The sequence below is a fragment of the Megalops cyprinoides genome, chromosome 2 (assembly GCF_013368585.1).
Source record: "Megalops cyprinoides isolate fMegCyp1 chromosome 2, fMegCyp1.pri, whole genome shotgun sequence".
NCBI classification, from domain to species: domain Eukaryota; kingdom Metazoa; phylum Chordata; class Actinopteri; order Elopiformes; family Megalopidae; genus Megalops; species Megalops cyprinoides.
In genome coordinates, this window is record NC_050584.1 from 5,608,074 (window position 1) to 5,632,719 (window position 24,646).

At 40.3% G+C, this 24,646-nt stretch overlaps 2 protein-coding genes and 1 long non-coding RNA gene across 8 annotated transcripts in view; 1 reads left to right on the forward strand and 2 right to left on the reverse strand.

Annotated features, from left to right (window-relative positions):
• Positions 1-3,189, forward strand: part of LOC118772608 (protein scribble homolog) — a 118,911-nt gene extending 115,722 nt beyond the window's left edge. For all 3 annotated transcript variants that reach the window (XM_036521097.1, XM_036521099.1, XM_036521100.1), the window contains one exon: positions 373-3,189. In XM_036521097.1, the coding sequence (XP_036376990.1) occupies positions 373-509 (137 nt within the window). In that variant the 3' untranslated portion in view covers positions 510-3,189. The remainder of the gene's footprint in view (positions 1-372) is intronic.
• Positions 3,190-3,475: 286 nt separating this feature from the next.
• LOC118772609 lies at positions 3,476-12,877 on the reverse strand. Its single transcript, XR_005004706.1, has 4 exons — positions 12,682-12,877; positions 7,105-7,149; positions 6,177-6,216; positions 3,476-4,375 (listed from the first exon to the last, which is right to left on the reverse strand). It is a non-coding gene; the product is annotated as an uncharacterized LOC118772609 (long non-coding RNA).
• Positions 12,878-18,608: 5,731 nt separating this feature from the next.
• kif9 (kinesin family member 9) overlaps positions 18,609-24,646 on the reverse strand; it is a 29,973-nt gene continuing 23,935 nt past the window's right edge. For all 4 annotated transcript variants that reach the window (XM_036516486.1, XM_036516496.1, XM_036516479.1 and 1 more), the window contains 4 exons: positions 21,179-21,358; positions 20,826-20,941; positions 19,942-20,046; positions 18,609-19,593 (listed from right to left, as the gene is read on the reverse strand). In XM_036516486.1, the coding sequence (XP_036372379.1) occupies positions 19,498-19,593; positions 19,942-20,046; positions 20,826-20,941; positions 21,179-21,358 (497 nt within the window). In that variant the 3' untranslated portion in view covers positions 18,609-19,497. The remainder of the gene's footprint in view (positions 19,594-19,941; positions 20,047-20,825; positions 20,942-21,178; positions 21,359-24,646) is intronic.

The window sequence follows — 24,646 nt, forward strand, 5'->3', positions numbered from 1 at the left end:
ATCTCATGACCTGCACACCTCATACACCTCACCAGTTCACAGGGAGGAGTGACACTGAAGACATTGTTAAAGACACAAGTATTAGAAAGCCCTTCCAGCACTAACTCTGGATACATGTAATATATACATATTCACTTGATTCTCTTGGGTATCACTGTGCCTGTACTCTCTTGAGCTTGTCCGAAGACCGGGCAAATAGTGGCTTCTCAGTTGTGGTGCATTTGTTGCTCCTCTTCCAAAGAGCGCCTGTGTTGGAATCATCGAGATTACGGGTGTGTGGGTGTGTGTATGAGGCTGTGGTTTCGCGGCTGGGCTCTCCTGGTACTTCTGCTCATCAGCGACACCCCCGTCTTCTTTTGTGCCTTCTTGCAGTGTCCCCTGCACCTCCTGAGGCTGAGGTGCCTCCCCAGCTGTCTGCCTCCTCTGCCCTAGAGGAGATGGCGCTCTACAGCAACAAACGCAGGCTAAGACAAGGCCGCCGCAGCCTGGAAACAGCCGTGCCCACGTAACGCCATCTACTTCAAGAAAACAGACTGCCAGGACCAGAAGACCAACACACATATGCACACACACACACACACACACACACATTTGTGTTAGGAATACACTACATTACAGGCAGGCCAGAGTTCATAAACCAAACCACTGCCGCTACTTCAATGGACAGAGACAAAGAAATACTTTTGCACCGCAAGCAGACAGACATGTTTCCATGGAGATACTCACACAGAAGGTGTCCTGTATTTGCTGATAGTAGATGGCATGCAACAGACAATTGGCCCAGATGTGGAAAAACCATAACCACAGTAGATCCTGACTGTGAAAGGAGATGGAAAGTGTAGGAGGGGGGACTAGCTTTTCATGAGAAAATCCATTTTTTTGAGTTTTATATTCATTCTTTTTTCAGTTTTTTTAGAAGCTGAATTATTTTAACTGGAGACTAACCTGTTTTTTCACCTCCTCTGATTCTTGCAGTTTTAAAAAAATGCAGAAGAAAAATGAATCATAGCTGTTCTACTTACTGCACATCTTTTATTATTTTTTTGGAAGGTTTTCTGTTGAACTGGTTGTAAAATTGAAGGGTTTGGTTTTGGGGTGGTGAGGGAGGGAAAGAGAGGGGCTCAAACTCTCTGAAGTGACATATTCTGCTACCTTCACTGCCACCTGAACACAGGGCAATTCAAACACTACACTTCTCTATTGCACTGCTATCATGTGGTTTTATAAGGAAAACAACATTTTATTACTTTTAAAGTAATTTATTGTTTTAGCTCTCATCAGGAAAAGCAAGGATTGTGAAAGGATGCTGCAAACCTGAGACGCATTTCTGTAAATATAATTATCCTTTTTTTGTGATGCTAAGAAAACTTGGTTGCTCCCATGAGAATTTCATTTTTGGACTTATTGATTTGTCACAAATTGAGGCTGTGGGTCAAAGGTATAACTATGCTAAGGTATATCAATTAATATATGGTGGAACGTAATATGGTGGTAATATGGTGCTTGTTACATTATAGCTGAATGTATTAAAGTGGATTCGCCTGAAAGTAGTAGAGTCACACTGAACTGTACATTGTGATTGTACAGTTCTGTGATCTTCACCATGTTGAATGCAGGAGTTATGGGATAGACTCTTCAGATGCTGTCACTAGTCTGGAGAGGATATCATTAAAGCACAGCAATCAGGTGTTCAGTTCATTCAGAAACCCTCTGTCCCATTAATTGTAATGAAGCGATGAATTTCCTTCACCCATGAGCGTCTGTTACTTAGTCAATTCCAGGGTGGTAAGGTACAGAGACTCTTTCTCTGACAGACGGAACAAACAGGTACCAACCTTTCAGGTTGTTGGTCAGCCTAATGCAATATTTTATTTAGTTGTGTTGCACATTGCATCATTTTGAGTTTAATAAAATAAAAATATAAGAATGATATTCAAAACATTAGGTTTTTGTTTTGTCTGATAGTCTTGGAAGAAGGCAAACTGGCCCCTTTAAGGGAAGCAGTAGTCTTCTGAGGACCCAAGCACAGGTTCAACCCAAGACCTGGACCATGTAGTTTTGTCATAACATTCCTATTTCAACAATTGTGACTACAATGGCGAGCCCAGCAAGCTGACACACACACACACACAACCAGAAATCTGTGTAGCCAGATGATGAACATTGAAAGAACCAATAAATAGAGGTTAAATTATACATGGCTGTCACAGGTCTGCACATATCCTTTCTGATTTACTTATGGTACCTTTCTCTCCGTTTAGGGGGTATGGGATAATAATGTCTAAACATTATATACGGAGGCTAATCTGATATATCTGACATATCTGTCCTCCCGGTGGTCTGGTGTTCATCCCCTCAGGCTGATGAAGGTAGCAGGTGAAGGGTTTCTCTCTCTAAGATTACATGAAATCTAAAGCCACTGAAATGCTCTATTATCATGTGAATAATGTAGATACTGAAAGAAACCAAGAAATGGTCAAAACTGAGCCAAGCTATGTGGACAATAAATGCTATGAAGACTGTCACACTGGCTGGACAGGGTCTAGACTGGGAGCTCCCTGTATGTACATTGGCTGAGTTATTGGATGCTTCTTTTTTTTTGCAATATATTTCCTCATATTATTTCCACAGCCGTCTTTCACTTTGTCTCTGCTGTAGTGGCCCGTGATGAGAAATCTCACAGCTCTGTTAAAGAATGGTAAATAGTTGTTGCTGAATTGAAATGACTAATTTTAACTCTTTGTTTGCTTTTGCTGACTGAAATTAACTTTGGGCCATAATTAATTGGTGAATGATTTTTTTTTTTTAATTGGGTAACTGTGATTTTCCAAACAAGTGGGATTCACTACATTTTTACACAGAACAATGTTGGAATTTTATTTGTTGTTTGATTTTCTTGTTTGCATTTTCTTGGGGAGCTCTTGTTTTCCACAAGGGTGGAACGGAAAGGGTGGAGATCAGGGGGTATAGCTCATCCAAGACTGTAACTAGTGAATTTGTACAACCAAAGAAGTCTATTTTGTGGTTCAGGAATAATAAAGTTTACTTTTCATTTAACAAAATTATTTCCAAGACTGTACCTATGTGCTTGCTTTCTTGTGGATACTGGGGTGTAGTTTACTTGCTCACTTTGAGTGTGTAAAGAGCAAGGGAAGAATGGAGACAGTAAAAATAATCTGAGGGAGGTATCACAATGTTCTAACATAAGATAACTGCAACTTACTGTAAAACGTAAAAACCCGCAGGAGTTAATGGAGTTACCTCAAACTGGATTAAAAATTGGCTTCAGAGTAGAACACAAAGAAAAAACAGTAAGAGGGATCTCTTCTGAGGAAATACAGTAGTTCAACGAGTTGTGGAAGTGAAGTTAAGGTTTATCTAAACAACCTGAACAAGGACATAAAAAAAGTTGTTAAATTTGCCAATAACACTGAAGTCAGCGATGGTTCAAACCATTTAGAATTAATAAAAAAAGATTAATGCCAGAACTGGGTAATCACCTGATTATTGAAACTCAACACCAAGCTGCAGTTCTTCATGTGGGCAATAACAATGTAAAATAGGATTATGTTGAGAGGTAATAAATTAGAGTGTCAGTATGGAAAAGAATTTGATGTAATAGCTGATCAAACTATCTGGATCTAGAAATTGTGCCAGAACAGTGAAAAAGTTACCACCCATAGACTAGGCTTGACATTGCTAGACACTGGAATATTCAAATAAGACTGCATCATTTTTAATTCTATGTACCTGTAGTTTTTAGAAAGGATTCAGTCAGCTAACTAGTTCATCCTGGTGCTATAGGATTGTTAGACTCAGTTTAAATATAGTAAGATGCATTTTCTGAGCGTAATAGCATTACTTGAACATTTGGTACTTATGCCAGAGAATGCCTAAAAAGATAATGTATAGCTCTGTTTCTGTAAAGGTAATGAAGTCCAATTACATTATATTGTATTTCTAGAAATACACCAGAAATCATTCACTCCAAAGTGATTGTTCCAGTGTGAGGCTTTACACTGAAAAAACACTAAGAGAAAAAATTTGTACTGCAATTTGTATTTGTGTTAGCATAAAAATTCATTTCTTCTACACAAAGCAAGGGCACTTGTTAGGCCTTAAAATCTTAGGGCATGATTCATTCATCTTATTAATATCATAGCAGCAGGCATATACCAATAATAATATTTGCGCTATGCAATGCATGAGGGCTTAACATGTCTGGATTAATTCTGGAAGACCAGGTTATCAGGCATGTATTTGTCTTCTGTGCTGGTCCAAAGCAAAGATGCTGTATGCATCCTTTGAGGTGGTCTTTATGCTGGTGAAGGCTCCCTGAATTTCACTGTCTCACTCCTTTCCTCAGTGTGGGGAGCTAGGGAAGAAACACATAGTAGAACATGGTCATATATTTGCACCTAAGCAATCCCATACAACAAAAGTATATATCTAGAAATGTATGTTAAAGAATACATTTTAGTCAGTATATTTAAAATATGTAAATATTTCCATTTTCATATATTAGTCTAGGGCTGGGAAATATATTTATGAATGGGGTAAACAATTTCAGGTGATCGACATTTATGAACTGTGAAATAAAAATACATACATAGGCACTTACTGAGTATGAAGCTGAATTATAAATCCAGTAAATTTAAGAATGCTTAAGAGAAGGAAAGGGCAGGCCATAGCAGACCATATCTGCAACAGTGTGCAGCATGTTGAGTAAATATGCACCAAAGACACAGTGTATCCTCCAATTATACTGTATGCAGACAGTTATCTATTTTAGCGGATGTCTGTTACACTGTCAAAGTTTCATCAAGGATTATTTTATAAATGCAACACATCACTAGCATTCCTTAATGCAATTCAGTGCAGGTATTGGCTCAAGAAAATATTTAGTTTCTGCTGGTTGACAGCAAGATAAATGACACTCTGCACCAAATGAAAATGTACTTTGTTGTAGATATGCAGATTACCATTATATATCCTGTACTTCCTTCACTTTGTACATATAGTAAGAAATATTAATTGTATGTAGTGCAGATTAAAATTTTGGGGCAAACTGCTAAAAACTTGGATGCTGCGTATATTATAATCAACCACTGAAATATTAGATTGCGTAGGACAATCGTGATTTTTGTGATGCGACTACTCTGTTTCCAAGAATGCCCTGCAGTAAGGCTCCCAGCTACTCAGGCACACATACACCATATTTACCATAAATGAAGCACTGCACTGCACATCATTATTACCAATATCAATGGTTCTAATAAGTTTAAAATGTATGTGAAAATTTGTCTTGTTATTTACGATGGAGTCTTAGGGTCACATTTAGGGAAAAAAAATTCTGAGATTTCGAGAATAAAGTCGTAATTTTACAAGAAAAAAGTCGTAATATTACGAGAATAAAATCGTAAAATTTTGAGGGAAAAAAAACAATTTATAGAAAATTATGTTATCAGCAACCAACAAAACGGGCCAGAGGACAGTCAATGGTATGAGGGGCCGTTTAGGAAATATTTCAGACTTTTGATACACATACACATATGAATCACGTATGCATTCACATGTGAAACTTTCACACACGCATCGACACTACTGAAAACTCACACACATATATGTGAAACGCTCATATAGACACAACGCTTTCACACACACATACTTATGAAGTGTTCATACAGATAGGCTACACATGAAACGGGTGCGTTCATACATATGAAACGCGCATATAGACTTGTATGAAACACATTGACACACACATACATATGAAACGCTCATACAGATACAGGTGGAACCGACTCACACATACATATGAAATATTCATACAGACGCATATGAAATACATTCACAGACACACGCACACATATGAAACTCTCATTCAGATACAGGTGAAACGAGCTCACACATACAGTACATATGAAATGGTCTAGTGCGGTTTTCTTCTGATATCCCCCCCTAAAATAACACTCGTGATATTGATACTCGTGTTGTGATATTATGACTTTTTTGTTGTAATTTTATGATTTTATTCTCAAAATCTCAGAATGTTTCTCCCTCAATGTGGCCCTAATACTCCGTCGTAGTTTTTCATATCAAGCAATTTTTTTTCTTCTGTTTGTGCCTCCAGAAGAGCACAAAACAGTCCAAGTGTTCCTTGATTTGTACTTCACCTGTGCCACCGGGTGCTGCATCTTGGCCAACCTTTGGAACCTAGAATTTGAAATTATGGCAACATCAACAGTTTTGCTGTAAGTGTAACGCTAACGACTATGTTTACTAAATGTTGTGGTGGGCTGCACTGCATTTTCCTATACAAGACAGTGATCAACAGAACAGAACAGAACAGTTGCACTAAATGAACTACTGATGTACCTTTTTTAACTGAATTGTAAAAAAATGTTGAACATTTTCATAAGCATGTCTAGTTCAAAGCATTACATCATAATTGTATGTATACGAAAGCATTTTACCTGTATCCTTTTTCAAAATTATATTTATTTTTCGTTGAATATAAAACGAAAGAGCTGTGGGTTAAAATGTTTACAGTAGTCCTATTTATTTTTTGTGGCTAAAAAAACAAAATAACACAAATAATTTTTACATTAGGCTAAATGAGGTTGTTTTAGTGAATTCAATTTGCCTTATGCGTGTTCATCTGTTCACGAATTAGATTAAACATAAACGAACAAAACAAGCTGTCTTTCGGATCATGGTAGCCTAAAAATTCACAGTGATACTGCTATTCTTACAGACTGTGCTCTCCCATCATAGGCTACAATGACAATGTTTAACTTACTTTATTCGTGATTCCTGATTGAGTTGCTACCCAAGAGCGCTGTATAATGTTTAAGTCGGCTACTTGGGGGAAAAAACATGGTGAATTTTCCTGGTTCAGCTACCAATAACTTGCAGAAGCCTGAGGGCTTTAGGTGAAATAAACAAAGGTCTCTTATTATCACCGAGTCTCCAATAAACGCTGGTAAAGTTAAGTAGTTAAAGCAAATAAACGCCTTGGCGTTTATTGCACGTTTTACGGTATGTCACTGGGCGGGCTGTGGAGATGGTGCTGTGCTTCAGAGAGCTGTGAGAAAGGCTCACCTTGTTCTGAACCTTGTCTCTCAGTGGTATCCTTGCTCCAGGGCCCTGTTTCACAAACATCAAGGTTAATGACTGAATTAGAGTTAACCATTGTAAACACATTTGAACCTTGACAGATATATGACAGGAAGCACTTCACGGTAGTAGTGATGCGCGGGTCAGGGTTTTTTAATACCCGCACCTACCCGATCCGTTATGAGAGCCAATCCGCACTGCCCAACCCGCAAAAAGATGCGTTAATCAACCACCCGAACCCGACCCAACCCGCAAACCGCCAAGTTTAGCCTGTATAGCAATGGCATCCATATCATAGAGTAAGAGCTAACTTTTTCTTATTTAGTGCATCTTTCAAAAAGGACACACACTCACAACAAGGTTTTGCACGAGCCACCATAGGCTACAGCAAAGTGAGCAGTGTTGCACTATTTCGTTTTTGGCCTGTTTACCCAAACGTTAGCATAATACATTGATTGCAAGGAATAGCCTATTGTATCTTAGCCTATTAGCTATTATGGCCTGGCCTAATGCATTATAAATTATAGTCTGGGTGCAGAGAGATGTGTGGTAGATGCAGGTTAGCACCTACTTTATAGTTCGGTAATGCAGAATATTGACAGCCAGGGCATAAGAGGACCTGCACCCTCCCGTGCGTGTGTGTGTGTGTGTGTGTGTGTGTGTGTGTGAGAGAGAGAGAGAGAGAGAGAGAGAGAGAGAGAGAGACAGAGAGAGGGGAAGAAAAGGCAGAAGGTGGACTAGTAATCACAGCCTAACCCGGAGCATGCAATTCGGAGAGCTTATAATGCAAAGCCTATTGCATGCAATGTTTCTGTAAGTTAATTACAATTTAGCAGGAACACTGCTTTGTCACTTCTCTATTAAGGGACTATTATGCAGAGAAAGAGAAGCCCATGGTGATTAACCTGTACACAGAGCTAACGTCCTTGCAGAAAACTGCAAATGAAACAGACTATATGTCACAGACTATATTATTTGGGCAGAAACAGCAATTGCAGCACTGAGGAATGCTGGCGAGACACTAAGTGACGGACTTTTAATTGCAATGAAAGGTTTACCAGGGTCATTTAAGCCATTTGTCATCCACGTCACCCAAGGTAATGAAGACATAACTTTTGCCGAGTTCAAAACCAAGCTAAGAAGTTTCGTAGACACAGAGAAGTATCTTGCTAGCTCTGATGACAACGTCATGAAAGCGAGTGCCTCAACCCCGGACTGGAAAGGTAAAGAGAAGAATGTAGGCCCATACGTTACATGCTATAACTGTGTTGAAAAGGGACATAAGGCCTGGGCATGTCCGAACAAACGTCAGAAAAGACAGGCACAGTGGTGTAGCTACTGCAAAAACTCAACACACAAAGACGCATCCTGCAGGCGCAAAAAGAGAGATAACGTGAAACAAGCGGCTGACGAAGGCTGAGAGTGAAGAACACGAGTAGGCTATGCCTTCAAAGCAAGTGACTGTCTTCTAAATGGCTTGAAGCACAAGGGGCTTATGGGTGACACGGGAGCGACATCGCACATAATGACGGACATCCGAAAGTTTAAGAAATTCGACCACACATTCCAACCAGAAAAACACATTATGGAGTTGGCCGATGGTATGAGGGCAAAGAGCGTGGCGCTGAAGAGGGGTGACGCCGAGGTGAGCCTAGTGAACCGCGACAGAAAGCAGGTGAAAGTTACGCTGGAGAAAGCGCTGTATATTCCGTCGTATCCACAAGACATCTTCTCCGTTAAAGCAGCGACAGCCAACGGAGCTTCAATCAACTTTGGACAAGGACGTGACGAACTCATCCACAAGAGCGGTACCAAGTTTGGCATTAAAGAATACAATAGACTTTATTACTTGAACACTGTAAGTGATGAAACAGATGATAGTTGTAAACGGCTGTTATGATATTCAAACTTGGCACGAAATCCTTGGTCACTGCAATTATGATGATGTTTCCAAATTGCAGAATGTTGTAGAGGGAATGCAAATCAAGGGTAAAATTGATAAGTCTAAACTGAGTTGTGAAATCTGCACACAAGGGAAATTTGTTCAGAGCAGGAACAGAGAATCAGATGCACGGGCAAAAGCAGCACTTGAACTAGTGCACACTGATTTGGCTGGTCCTACTGACCCAGTAGCTAAAGATGGGTTCAGATATGTTCTGGCATTTACTGATGATTACTCAAGTACAGTGTTTGTTTATTTCCTGAAAGCTAAGAGTGACTCTGTGAAAGCTACTTAAAAGTTTCTGGCCGATGTAGCCCCTTATGGGAGTGTGAAGTGTATTAGGCCAGATAATGGGACAGAATTCACAGGGAAGGAGTTTCAGCCATTGCTTAACTAGAATAGCATAAGGCATGAATCCTCAGCACCATACTCGCCACATCAAAATGGCACGGCTGAGAGAAACTGGCGAACCCTATTTGATATGGCAAGGTGTATGTTGATAGAGAGCAACCTACCAAAGGAGTTGTGGACATATGCTGTAATGACTGCTGCAGTAATACGCAAGAGATGCTTTAATGGCAGAACAAAACAAACTCCGTACTACACGTTGACAGGGAAGAAACCGAATATTTCTAGGATGACGTTATTTGGATCTGTGTGCTATGCATACAAACATGACACGAAGAAGTTAGACTTACGATGTGATAAGGGAATCTTTGTAGGGTATGACAAAAATACCAAACAAAAATTACATATCTGATGTTGGATCTAATGACCAGGTGTTGATTAACATTGACTATTGTTACAGGATGTATGATGTACCACAAACATTTAAAGAAGCTATGAACTCAACTAAGTCAGAGATTTGGGCTAATGCTATGAAAGAGGAAATGGATTCTCTCAGGGAGAATCATACATTCACATTGACTACTCTACCAGAGGGTAAACATGCAGTGGGGGGTGGATGGGTCTACACAGTCAGAAACCTATAAGGCTAGATATGTTGCCAAGGGTTAGAACCAAGTAATGGGAGTAGACTACAAGGAGACTTTCTCTCGGACTGCAAATCTGACATCAATTCGTGCTCTGATGCAAATGGCAGCACAATATGATCTTGACTTGCATCAGATGGATATTAAGACCGCCTATCTGCATGTGAAGTGTATATGGAACAACCAGAAGGACTTGAAGTGAATTCGGACACAGGTGAAAAACTAGTCTGTAAACTGAACAAGTCACTGTATGGTCTGAAACAATCAGGTAGAAATTAGAACAAAATGCTGAATGATTACCTAAGTAAGAATTATTTTATACAGAATCCAGCCGATCGTTGTGTCTATAGCAAACAAATTGGAAAAGAAAGAGCAGTACTTTTAATTTGGGTTGATGATTTGATTATGGCTGCCAGTAATGATGATTTATTGAATGATGTAAAGAAAACATTGACCGCGAAATTTAAGATGAAGGACCTTGGAAAACTAAAACGTTTCCTAGGCAGGATGAAGGAGTTGCTAAGATGAATCAGAAAAACTACATCTCAAAGGTACTGGATAGATTTGGCATGTCAGACTGTAAACCAAGGTCAACCCCATGTGAACAGAAGTTAGAGCACAACAGTGATACTGACCCTGTTGATCCCAAGAGATACCATGAGGTAGTAGGGAGCTTGATTTATGTAAATACATGTACTAGGCTTGATCTAAGCTGGGTTGTGAGTAAGCTATCACAGCATTTGTCTGAGCCAGATGAACAACACTGGTTTACAGCTAAACATGTGATGAGGTACCCGAAAGGCACAATCGATCACGAGTTACGTTACAGGAAAAGTGACGCAAGTCTAAAACTTGTGGCATATAGTGACTCTGATTGGGCATCTGATTTGAGCGACAGACGAAGCACTACAGGATATTGTTTTAGTTTAACTGAAAATGGTCCTCTTATTTCTTGGAAATCAAAGAAGCAGGCCACAGTTGCTTTATCAACATATGAAGCTGAATACATGGCGTTGGCTGCAACCACACAAGAAAGTCTGTATCTTGTACAGTTACTGAATGGGATGGAGAGTGAGTGCCAGTATGCACTCGGGCCGACCCGTGCATCACTACAGTATAGGTAGACAACAAGACTGGCAGAATAGACACTCGAATGTGTGGTTGCAATGAATTTGTCAGCTGTGACCCAGCAGGATGTTAGAACATTGAGAGGGCACGACTCAGGACTTTATTGTAGGAAAGGGAATACATTTATACAAGGATGAATCTGGAGACAAGATCAAAAAGTCTAAAATTCTGCCTGGGACTGACCCTACCAGTCAGTTACCTGATGTTACTCTACTCTATACTAAATGGTGAATCAGGAATAATATTGATCAGCTTATGAAGATCATTGTGAACTCCAGCCAATCAGCAAAGGGACAGATAGCAGCTTATCTGTTTTGTCAGTAATGATATTGTTTATTGCTCCATTGGATGAGTAATATGTTACCCTCATAATAATTGTTATACGTAAGTTGCATACACCCCAAAATGACAAGCTTAAATCTTTTTGTATTTATAAAATAGTGGGGCACTGAGAAAAATCATAAAAAATGGAACAAAATGGTTCCTCAGGTATCACTCAAACATCCTCCTCCATCCAACTTTACAACTTCAATGGACAATATTTTGGGCAAGGTTTTAGAGAATTATCATTATTGTTGTTTATCAATTATTATTATTGTTGTTTGTCTCAATAGTTTATTATAACAAACTCCTCTCCACTGATTAAAATAAAAACTATTAAAATAACCCAATAATTAAATTATTAATTTTAAAAAAGGTATTTCATTATTCCGTGTCCTAAAATGCATGTCCCTTTTCACGTAGCCATGGACTTTGACTGTGAGCATTTCGGTGACCCAAAAGAACTGTTGGTAAATCATCAAAAGGGTGAAAAGGTAACGTAAACAGAATGTGACTTTTATCCAGATATACTGTGATTCGGCCCATGTTCAAGGTCTTTGAACTACTGGTCATCAAGGAAAGTAAACAGTATTACAGGAATTATAGGAAATTATTATTACGAGAAAACTGAGATATTTTAATTCCAGCAATACAACCATGTAGAATTAAAATTATGCGAAATGAGAGTTGAAACATAAACAGGCGATGAATTTGTGTCATATTACCGTAACTACCATTGGGTACTGTGGATATTTTACATCTATTTGTATGGCTATTTATACATAACGTTACAATCCAGTAGCAATGTAACGTATTCCTGCATTTATAATATAACCCGTTATATGTGCATATAAAAGTCAACGACGTAGTAACTGTATAAATTACCTCAAAGCGCGATTTAAAAATATAAGTAAACCAAAGACAGATCCCGTGACGCTTTGTCATTTTGAGCAACACTCTGCTGAAACTTATATTATTACACCCTATAACAGGAGGGAATTCAGCTCCATCACCCTCGGTTCCGTGTTTAATTCTCTGCATACAGATTTTCTCTGATAGATTTTGACTGTTCTCTCTTAACGATTGCTTTATCTTCACGTTCTCCAATCGTTTTCTCCTTTACAGACCCAGACGCATTACATAATCAATAAAGCCTGAGTGTGCAGACATCCTACTTACCCACTGAGCCATGGCAACGCTCACCAGGCAGAGCAGTATTAAAACTTTCATCCTCGCTGGACTCAGGTCTGGCTTTACTCGGACAGATACGAGCAGTGCTGTATATTTATAACTGCGTACTTTTGCTTGCACTCGACAGGTGCTAAATGTACCGCCCAACTCTAAAGTGTACCGCTGCAGCACGTAAATTGGATTTTTTTTTGGATTGGGGCTGGATGACCCACATTTTATATCATTGACGTAAGCGTTGCATTTTGAGGGCGGTGCTAGATCATACGATGTCAACAGAGGAAAATTAGTTTGTTGGCTACACGGTGTTCGTAATAGGCTACTAATGATTAGGAGAACAAACCTTGTGGACACAATCAATTGCTAGAAATTGTCTCGAAATAGATACACTGTGCCGAGTCGTTTATGCATTCCACGCAACAGTTAAAACTACTGTAAAATGGAAGTCGGGGCAACCAGTGCTTTTGAGCTGAACATGATGAACGGTATCTATCTTCGTGAGCTGCGATGCAGAGAACGCGGAATGACTGTGATCTTTACTGTTGTAGAGATGCGTGATTATGAAGGAAAGCATCAACCTATAGGCCTACTCAGACGTGTTTATGCTGTCAGCACCACATAAACACTGTCCAGCCTTTTAAACGAACAAACAGATGCTTCACCAGTTTGATTATTCTGTTTGGTGTACTTATAATGTTTTACATGTATATAATGAATCAGTCCAAAATGAAACATACGATCATATGATGTTAATGGGCGACAGACAGACAATCATTGAATCTTATTGGAGTCTTATCTCTCTGTCGTAACCAGAGGTTAGTTTAGGATGGCCAAAAAGGCAATTTTAATAACCAACAAAAAAGTGTAACTGCACTAACAAAATTTGTACATTAGTACTGCATCATCTCAGATTTAAATGGATAAAAAACAGCCATTTCATAGAGAACCACCCCCCCCCCCCCCCCCCCCCCCCCAACTAGTTCCCAAATAAATGAATTTCTCTAAGTGAGTAAAAACATTTATTTGTAGTCGTGTCACAACAACCGGGAATTTTAGAATAAATCTTTAATTTGGAAACGGAATAGGTCACCATTTCACGCACCACTTTTACTGACTGGATCATTATCAAAAAAATAAATAAATAAAAAACACGCAAGCACAATCAACTTGAACCTACGCCTTAAACATGCACCCGCTCCTAAGTAAGGTAGATGACAGTGATAGGCGTGTGTGGATTTATTTAGCGACCAGTTTCACGTTAGTCATCTTTTGAATAATTTGGCAACAGCGATTGTAGCCTAGGCAATTAGCTAGCTAGTTTCTGTACTGTTGAAACTACTGTACGTTAAATAAAATTTGATTCCAGGATACGTTGAATTCATGTTAAACGACGACCGCAAGCACAGTATTTTGTGCAACATTTTTTTTATTTTCGAGGACAACTCAGGGCTCCCGCTCGTTGACACCGCAGATTTACTGGAACGACACAGTCGTTTAACCCTCCTATTGCCTTAAGAAAAACTTACACCTATTATATTTGGGTCACTATGACCCGGGGTAGAATTTACGTCATAACTCAACTAAACCTTTGAATACAAATGTGAAATTTGGCACATTGTTACATCTGTAAGTGTAGAATACAACCAAATAGTCATAACATCAGCTGTTTTGTGAACTCTCTAGCGCCCCAAAAGGTCCCATGCACCGAAAAAGCATGAAAAATGTGTTAAATACAAGTAAAACTGTCCTGAAATTCCCCAAAACAAAATTTTTAGCTTTTTCAGATTTAATAGATTGTGAAATTCATGATTTGAAACTACCTCAATATAAATTAAGGCTGTAGCTCCCCCGACTATAACATCTGAATGTTCCAATATCCATACCATTCACTGATTGCGATGAATAATAGAAAAAAGCTGGTCTTAGTCTAAAATCTCACCTTTGGCCTAGCTGATATGGTTGGACCTTTCAGGGGCTAGTACAGGCCCCATCAGTATAGTCCAAATGATCACTGTGACACTCAAGCTACCCCACAGTTTACCCCCCAAAGTTTAGGGTGAGAGGGTATTTTTTGAGTGTTTTCTTTTTTACATGCAGTTTATACAGTATGTTGACAATATGTTGGAAAATCATGAGGTGTTACCTCAAACACATGACTGGCAAAAGTTTTAAGCATGTGTTTTACAGATGTGTCGCTTGCATCTTTGTACAATGTGCACATCATGAAATTTGCAGAGAATGCAAGAGCTCAGAATGCAGAGGGCATTTATATAATTTGCACGATGAAGTTAGGATATATATATATTTTTTTGCAACTCTTCAGGACCAGTAATTCAACAGCTACGGTCTCTTGAAAACACACACACACACACACACACATATTTGTACCTTATACAACGTACAAATAACTATAATATATAATACTGATGTTTATTTTTCCTCGGTTAACAGATGGCGTGTATTATCCTGGCAAGGCCATTGTAACCTCTGATAAACTTATGCTAACATTGAATGGTAAAACCTAGGTAGCTATGAAAATCAATCAATCAATCAATCAATCAGTCGGTATGCAAGGCTAAGATCATCATGTAAATGTAAAAAGGGTGATCTGGGAAGGGGTGCTGCTAGAAATTTTGGGCCCTATGGAAGAATACAATATTGCCCCCTCCAAAACCTGGAAAACCCAAATAAGTGTTTAGTTCCAAGTTTTTTGAGGGCTTTCCCCCCTCTACAGCCCCAGATAATCAGTTCCACTTTCCCTCCCTACTATTACACCCCTGGGTCTGGGGAGAAATAGTGTCATCTCTGACATGAACAATGCTATGTCTGTATTTTAGGAGCTAATGCCAATGTGCTGTCATCAACACCAAGGAAGCAAGGTCTGTGATGCTTTTAGTTTAGCATGTGTAAAATGTCAAGTCAATCATAAGAGGTCTGAGGTCATCAATGGTGTTGATACAGTATGGACAACAATATGGAAAAACATATTGTGTATGGCTAGAAACCTACCATGCTGACCTAGCATGCATGCTAATATATTTGAAATGGACCTAGCATCATCAGATATTTATGAGTATGATGAAATGCATGATGAGTTTGTGGCATTCTAAGTTAGAGAGAGCTGCTCATACAGATATTTAATTATCAAAACTCATCACGGGTCATATTGACCCTAAGATAATAGGTGTTACTTTTTTGTAGCAGCTACACAAAAAATGATTTTTTAAAAAACTCCCCAAATTTCAATGGGGTTCATTTTAGGAAGCTACTAAGGAGGCCATGTGCTTAGATTAAGGGTTTATATGATTTTCTTAAGTTTGAAAATGATTTCGGGTCATAAGGATCCTAAGACAATAGGAGGGTTAAAAAGCACTGGGCTAAAAAAACAAAAAAAAACAAAAACAACCTTGAGTTCACGAGCTAACCACCTTTACAAATCAAGGAAGTAGGAAGTATTCTGGGCTACTCGCCGCACCCTATTTTTGGTATCAAATTCTCTATAGCCCACTACTGAACAGTATTCTGTTTGAGTATGTCATAAATTTTTCATACATAACGTTAGCTTGTTACTTATTTCGCTGATCGTTAATGAACAAGATAACATTACCTAGCCAGCTGTTTTGTCACTGACATGGGTCTATTGCTGAGGTAAAGTTTGTATCAGCTAGCTAGCTAGTAATACCAGTGGGAGAATTATGTGACGAACTTTGTGAAGAAAACTTCACCACAGTATTCAGTAGACATTTTAAGTTTTAGAAACTGCAGACGATTAAATGTTTTAATTAAGTTAAACAAAAATGTACACACAGTATGTACTGTACTTCCATGCTTTCCTGTTGTTCAAGGCCACAGATTTTCATAAACGTTGCACCTGTTTTTCCTTGCTACACAGTGAGATAAAACCTGTCTGTTGTGTGTTGTCCATATTTGGCAGTCTTCTGCTGTGATTGGATGGCATGCACCATTCATTACATCAAAGTGTGACATTTGGTTATGTGGATTAGTGTCATACACTTTCCATCTCCACAAGGAAAATAACTCTTCTTATATATAGGCCTAATGAGACACATCCTAATGTTGGGTGACACACCTTCATGTTGGGCAAACCTTGCCCTAGATGTGCATCTCCTATATGTCAAGATGAGCTTAGTAGTAACAGAGGTGTGCAGCTCTTCTTGAAAGCACTTAAACGGTGTTTACACACGCATACCTTCTTATTTGAAGGCATCCTGATATTGTTTTATTCTTCAATTAAGATATACAGTGCTGGCCAAAAGTATTGGCACCCCTGCAATTCTGTCAGATAATGCTCAATTTCTCCCAGAAAATGATTGCAATTACAAATGTTTTGGTAGTAATATCTTCATTTATTTTGCTTGCAATAAAAAAACACAAAAGAGAAAGAAAAAAAAGTCAAATCAAGTATCAATTTACACAAAACTCCAAAAATGGGCCGGACAAAAGTATTGGCACCCTTTGAAAAATCATGTGATGCTTCTCTAATTTGTGTAATTAACAGCACCTGTTACTTACCTGTGACACATAACAGGTGGTGGCAATCACTAAATCACACTTGCAGCCAGTTAAAATGGATTAAAGTTGACTCAACCTCTGTCCTGTGTCCTTGTGTGTACCACATTGAGTATGGAGAAAAGAAAGAAGACCAAAGAACTGTCTGAGGACTTGAGAAGCAAAATTGTGAGGAAGCATGGGCAATCTCAAGGCTACAAGTCCATCTCCAAAGACCTGAATGTTCCTGTGTCAACCGTGCGCAGTGTCATCAATAGGTTTAAAGCCCATGGCACTGTGGCTAACCTCCCTAGATGTGGACGGAAAAGAAAAATTGACGAGAGATTTCAACGAAAGATTGTGCGGATGGTGGATAAAGAACCTCGACTAACATCCAGACAAGTTCAAGCTGTCCTGCAGTCCGAGGGTACAACAGTGTCAACCCGTACTATCCGTCGGTGTCTGAATGAAAAGGGACTCTATGGTAGGATACCCAGGAAGACTCCACTTCTGACCCAGAGACATAAAAAAGCCAGGCTGGAGTTTGCTAAAACTTACCTGAGAAAGCCAAAAACATTTTGGAAGAATGTTCTCTGGTCAGATGAGACAAAAGTAGAGCTTTTTGGGAAAAGGCATCAACATAGAGTTTACAGGAAAAAAACGAGGCCTTCAAAGAAAAGAACACGGTCCCCACAGTCAAACATGGCAGAGGTTCCCTGATGTTTTGGGGTTGCTTTGCTGCCTCTGGCACTGGACTGCTTGACCGTGTGCATGGCATTATGAAGTCTGAAGACTACCAACAAATTTTGCAGCGTAATGTAGGGCCCAGTGTGAGAAAGCTGGGTCTCCCTCAGAGGTCATGGGTCTTCCAGCAGGACAATGACCCAAAGCACACTTCAAAAAGCACTAGAAAATGGTTTGAGGGAAAGCACTGGAGACTTCTAAAGTGGCCAGCAATGAGTCCAGACCTGAATCCCATAGAACACTTGTGGAGAGATCTGAAAATGGCAGTTTGGAGAAGGCACCCTTCAAATCTCAGGGAGCTGGAGCAGTTTGCCAAAGAAGAATGGTCTAAAATTCCAGCAGAGCATTGTAAGAAACTCATTGATGGATACCGGAAGCGGTTGTTCGCAGTTATTTTGTCCAAAGGTTGTGCTACCAAGTATTAGGCTGAGGGTGCCAATACTTTTGTCCGGTCCATTTTTGGAGTTTTGTGTAAAATGATAATTGATTTAATTTTTTTTTCATTGTCTTTTGTGTTTTTTCATTGCAAGCAAAATAAATGAAGATATTACTACCAAAACATTTGTAATTGCAATCATTTTCTGGGAGAAATTGAGCATTATCTGACAGAATTGCAGGGGTGCCAATACTTTTGGCCAGCACTGTATGCTCCTTTAAGGACTGGGATTATGTGTACAGACATAAAATTCATAGCAAGTTGTGTCCCCCCAATATCAAACTCTCTCCTACGCCCTTGCTATTCCCAGTAAACAAATACCATCTTAATTGATTAGTCAGTTGAAAAAAAGATAGTGCTCTGAGATATTATATGCCTGTAATTTTTTTGTTTGAGCCCAGGAAGGGAAAATTAAGGAACTGATCACATGATAATATTTTTTCCATGGCACAACACTACACTCTAGTTCAGAGGTCAACCTGTGATGATCCAGCTGACTCATTTTGCTTTTGTGACATTATAGCCATATATGGATAATGGTACAACAGTGCAGAAACATTGTGAGAATAACATGAAGTTGGTGGAAATGATAGTAAATGTAATCCCAGCAGTTTTTTTTTTAAATTTGGTTGAGGACATTGTGCTTTGTTGGGTGCTGACCCCAGCTTCCATTTCAGGCTTGATGTCACCTCCTTGTCAGCAGGGGGCCTAGACTGGAATGGCATGGTCGCACAATGTAAAATACAACCAGTGTTAACATTGACTTCACAAAGGGAAAATACAATTGTCTTAATCACATTGTCATGGAATTTGTAGAGGTGGAACCTGCTTCTGATTCAGCCTAATATTTTAATTGGTAGGTTTCCACAAAACAGCACAGATTTCGTGGTGTATTATTTGATTCCCCCTGCTAACTTCAGTGCTGCTAAAAGCTTTATAACCACTAGGCAAATGCTAGATTTTTGAGGTAATAAATTTGCTTTTACAAGAAACATGCAATATTTGTAAAATTCAATTGACTTGATGCGTGTATCTGATTATCCCCTCTGTCATTCTCAGAAGTGTCTGAACACAGCAGTCCCGCCCCTGCACTGTTAGTTCAATTAGCAGTGCCCCCCTCAGGTCACAGAAAGGATGGCAGGTAGCTTAGTCCTCCTGCTGTCCCCTGGGCTCCTCTGTAGCAGCATCTGGGACATTCCCCTGCTGAAGTTCCTCTGCAGAGACAGGACAGCAGTGAGGGGTGAGCCCAAAAAACAAGACTAAAACCAGTCTTCTGGGAGCTGCTGACTTTGGGAAAGGCATCTCTATCTGTGGTTTACCTCGTAATTATAGTTAACTTACACATCTAAATTGAACTTGAATTTAATGTTTTATATCTATGGAAATGAACACCACAGTTTTTAGGAAGACATAGCAAGACAAAAAGTGAATCATAAATGCTTGGTACAGCCAAAAAACACTCCCTGTGTTTCTTTTTTTCTCTCAGAACTGCCATATATACCTTATAAAGTGGTGAACTGGGGGGTGAGGTGTAAACAGTTTCGCGTTGTGGAGTTACCTACCCGTTGAAGGGTCCTGTTCTGTGCATTGTAGTAACAGATGGCGCCAGGGCTGTTGGCCAGCAGCTCATGATGGAGGCTATCAAAGCACTGTTGCTGATCATCCTCCTTTGGGGCCACAAGATTATATACAATATACAGTCAGTAATGAGTGCATTAATGGGTATATTAATAAAAAAGTGCAATCTAGGTAACCATTTACCTTTGACAGATGATAGTGGAACAAATATTCTTCCTGAAAATATACCCTTTAACCTGTGTGTTTATGGTTTCTGCTAACTGACAATTAACCATCATTCACCAAATTTTGTAACCTATGACAGCAAATTTTTTATACCCATTTTGATGGACAAAATCCTGACTTTCTAAAACATTAGCATTTCTTTTTAATGTCCTGTTAATGTTCAACTATTGGTATTCAAAATGAATTTTGTAAATTAAAGCCCTAAAATAAATTAAGAATTCATTTATTGTTGTTGAATTATTGCTATATTTCATTTCAGAACCATGGTGCATGCTGTTGCTTGAAAAAAAATGATTGCAAAATTCAGTGAATGTTATGGGAATAGTCTAACTGAAATATTATATGAAGAGCATGTAGATTTAGAGGAATTACAGAGGGTTTGTAAAATATATTTGCATCGTGCTGTCCTTCTGGTGATACCTTTGATTCTAATGAAACAAATATTTGACAAACTATGACGATGATGCACCAAATTTTATAATGATCAAATTTTTACAGTTTCTGTCATTGTGATGGATGAAAAGACCAAAGACTTGGTCTTGCAGTATTGTTTTTCCTGCAAAATCTTGCTTCAGTGCTTTACTTCTATTCTATCTTCGATTCTACACAATCCTCAATACAGTGTGATTTTTAAGAAACACACCAGGGACAAGGCCTTCTCCATAGGGATGAGTCCCGGCCGGATGGCACCCCCCGCTCTCAGGATAGCCTGTACCTCCTCAGGAATCAGGAAAGACTCGTTGTACCAGGTCTCAAACTCTAAAACACACCAACAACAACAGGCTGTCAGTTGGCAGTAGGCCTGCAAAGCCCTCCTCAGCTCCACTCTTATACCACATCAGACACTAAACACACCTACTCTCTCTTTTACTGTGTTTTAAAGACTATTCTATACCAGTTGTGACAAACTAGGGTCAGTGGATGTCTGGTCCTTCATTTAACCATAGTTCTCAACTCAACTGATACCAAGGAAAAATAAATTAGTTGGAGGCTCACCGCTGAGCAGACGAGTCCTGCACAGGTCCACTAGGTGCTCACAGTACTTGACCTCAGCCCTGGTGCTGCACAGCTCCTTGTACTGCTGACGGTACTGCCCCTTGAGCTCCCGCAGCTTCAGCAGCAGGGACAGCTCTGCCTCCTCCATCACCGGTGCCCCTTCCACACTCACAAACTGGCCTGCAGACAGAGGCAACGTCATGCAGACTCAGAAGGACACTAACTCATTCACACACAGCCAGTCTCATCCACACGCAGCCAGTCACTAAATCATCCACACGTCAAGCCTGATGGCACATCTAATGACCACTGTTGTTCTCAGTAACATATACACAAAGATAAGGTAAGCCAATACAGGGGGCAAGTTACTCACTCAACCAAGCATGCAGCAGCTGTTTCTCAGAATTCAAGACTGATTTGACTGACAAGCTGGTTGGCATAACCCTAGCCCAGACATAGCCCTAAATGCTATGCATTTCTCTTACTTAGCTTTTGAATACCCAGCTTGATTGTCTGCTAATCAACATGTGACATAAACAAAGAAATTTGTGAAAATGTTTTTGAGGTTCTTGTATAGGACCCATGCAGCCTGTATTCAACTTTGTCAAAATGTGAAGCTGCTCTCTGCAGTTAGGCATAGTCTTATCTCAGTTAAATGCATTGATGTCTCCGGACACGTGTAAGGCTGGCTGAATAAGGTAAGTCTAACATAAGCATGGAAAACAAAGCTTCCTTTGTCCTGAAGGGCTACTGTTCAGTAAGCTTTCCAACCCTCATTAAACTAACAGAAACTCTATAAATGTACACAAGCATTTGATTGGTGATATCAGTTCAATGACAATAATTGGCTGAAACAGCTGAACGGATGCTTAAGTGAAACTTAAGTAGCATCCACAGGAGCAGAGTTTGGCATCATTGTAAACATGGCTGCAGAGTAGTGATGCGCAGGTCGACCCAGAGGCCGCAAGTCGGGCGGGTTGACCTGTGGGTCAGGCGGGTTCAGGTAAGCTTACTAGAAAATATCACGGGTTCAGGGGGGTCGGGCCAAAAAGTGACAAAGCAGCGTTCTAAGTTATAAATAACTTACAGAAACATTGTGTGCAATAGGCTTTGCATTATAGGCTCTCCCTCCAAATTGTGTGCTCTGGGCTAGGCTGTGATTACTAGTCCACCTTCCACCTTATCTTCCCCTCTCTCTGTCTCTCTCTTTCTCTCAAACACGCACGCACGGGAGGGTGCAGGTCCTCTTATGCCCTGGCTGTCAATAATCTGCATTACCGAACTATAAAGTAGGTGTTAACCTGCATCTACCACACATCTCTCTGCACCCAGACTATAATTTATAATTATAGCCTGTCCTAATATCTTATCAGCAGCTTTATCATCAATTTGCGATTGTGGTTTTGATCAATGCATGTGTTAGAGTGTTGATAATAGGCTTCACCTACGAGTTTTTTCCCTAAGTGGTATCCGTAGCTTTTGTTTAGATTATACACCACCAAAACTCTTTTTTTTTGGTCAGAAAGAAGAGGCGATATGGCCGACTTAATCAGAGAAAAGTTAAAAACGGGCGATGCTAAGGTTGCATGCAAAGTAAGCCAAAAAAGTAAGGCATGGGAGAGATTTGGGCAGGTTGTCCTGTCCGATGACACCATTACATTATCTGCTTGAGTTGTGAGGCATTGTACAAATATGATGGCGAAGGCTAAAAAAGACAGTATAGACCTACACATGTAGGCTACTATTTTGTTAAAATTCACCGTTAAGATGTGAAGGATGCATCGTTTGTGTGTGTGTGTGTGTGTGTGTGTGTGTGTGTGTGTGGGACTCAAAGCCAGCCACTCCACTGAGACTGCCCTCCTCGCAGTCACAAAACGCTTCACTTGGCCAGAGCGAAGTCACTCAGCTCTGTCCTCATACTACTTGACCTCTCCGCAGCGCTCGACACTGTGAACCACCAGATTCTTCTCTCATCCCTTGCTGGGATGGGCATCTCAGGAACTGCGCTGACATGGTTTGAATCCTACCTGTCTGACCGTTCCTATCAGGTGTCTTGGAGGGAATCAGTCTCCTGCCCCCGCCCTTTCCAGACCAGGGTCCCACAAGGTTCTGTACTTGGCCCACTCCTTATCTCCCTCTACACTAAATCACTTGGACAGGTTATCTCTGCCCACGGTCTTTCCTACCACTGCTATCCAGATGACACACAGTTGTTCTTCTCTTTCTCGCCTTCCGACTCTCAGGTCCAGCCATGCGTTGCAGCCTGCCTAGCCGACATTGCCTCCTGGATGTCCGCTAACCATCTTAAGCTCAATCTGGAGAAGACTGAGCTTCTTTTTTTCCAGCAAAGAGCTCCCCAACGGTCGACGCTCCGATCACCTTTGAGGGTTCTGTGGTGACCCCCTCCAGGTAAGCCAAAAAACTGGGCGTGACCCTGGATGACCAGCTAACCTTCTCAAGCCACATCGTGGCGGTCACCCAGTCCTGCAGATTCTCCCTTTACAACATCAGGAGGATCCGCCCTTTCCTTACCCAACAAGCAACGCAGCTCCTAGTTCAAGCACTAGTCATCTCCCGCCTTGATTACTGCAATGCCTTACTGGCTGGCTTACCAGCCTGCGCTATCAGGTCGCTTCAGCTGGTTCAGAATGCTGCTGCACGCCTGGTATTCAACCTCCCAAAACATTCTCATGTCACGCCACTACTCACTGCACTTCACTGGCGTCTGGTAGCAGCCCGCATCCACTTTAAGACACTGGTACTGGCTTACCAGGCCGCAAGAGGCTCTGCCCCGTCCTACTTTCAGTCTCTGATCACTCCATACACTCCAACCAGATCTCGCCACTCAACCTCCTCTGGGCAGCTGGCGGTCCCCTCACTTCGGGAACCTGGCAGCCGTTCCACTCGGCAATGTCTTTTTCTGCCCTCGTTCCACGGAGGTGGAATGACCTTCCTCACCCAATCAGAACTCCAGAATCACTCGCCATCTTCCGCAGGAGCCTGAAAACCCACCTTTTCAGAATCCTATTCCCTATTGTTCCCTATTGTGTAACCTTTCTGTTATGTATCTATGTGTCATGGTATAAAATGCAAAAAAAAAAAATCTTCTGTACTAACCCTGTCTCTATGTTGCAGGTTTTGTTTGCAAATTTCTGTATTATTGTTGCAGGATATACAGGAGCATGGTACTGTAAATAATTAATTTGCATTCCTACTGCGATCTTTTGCCTATGAGGAAGTCAGCTAAACCTGATTGATGCACAAATTCTAAGTCGCTTTGGTTTAAAAGCGTCTGCGGAATGCCAAATTGTAAATTGTGTGTGAGAGAAAGAGAAAGAGAGAGACAGAGTTCATGTTTTTAATGAAGGGTTACTTGTTTTGCTGCTATTTGACAGTAAATAACACCGTTTGAAACAATTCGTCTGTTTATTTAGTAGCCTAGACCCAGACGCTAATAGGCTAAGATAC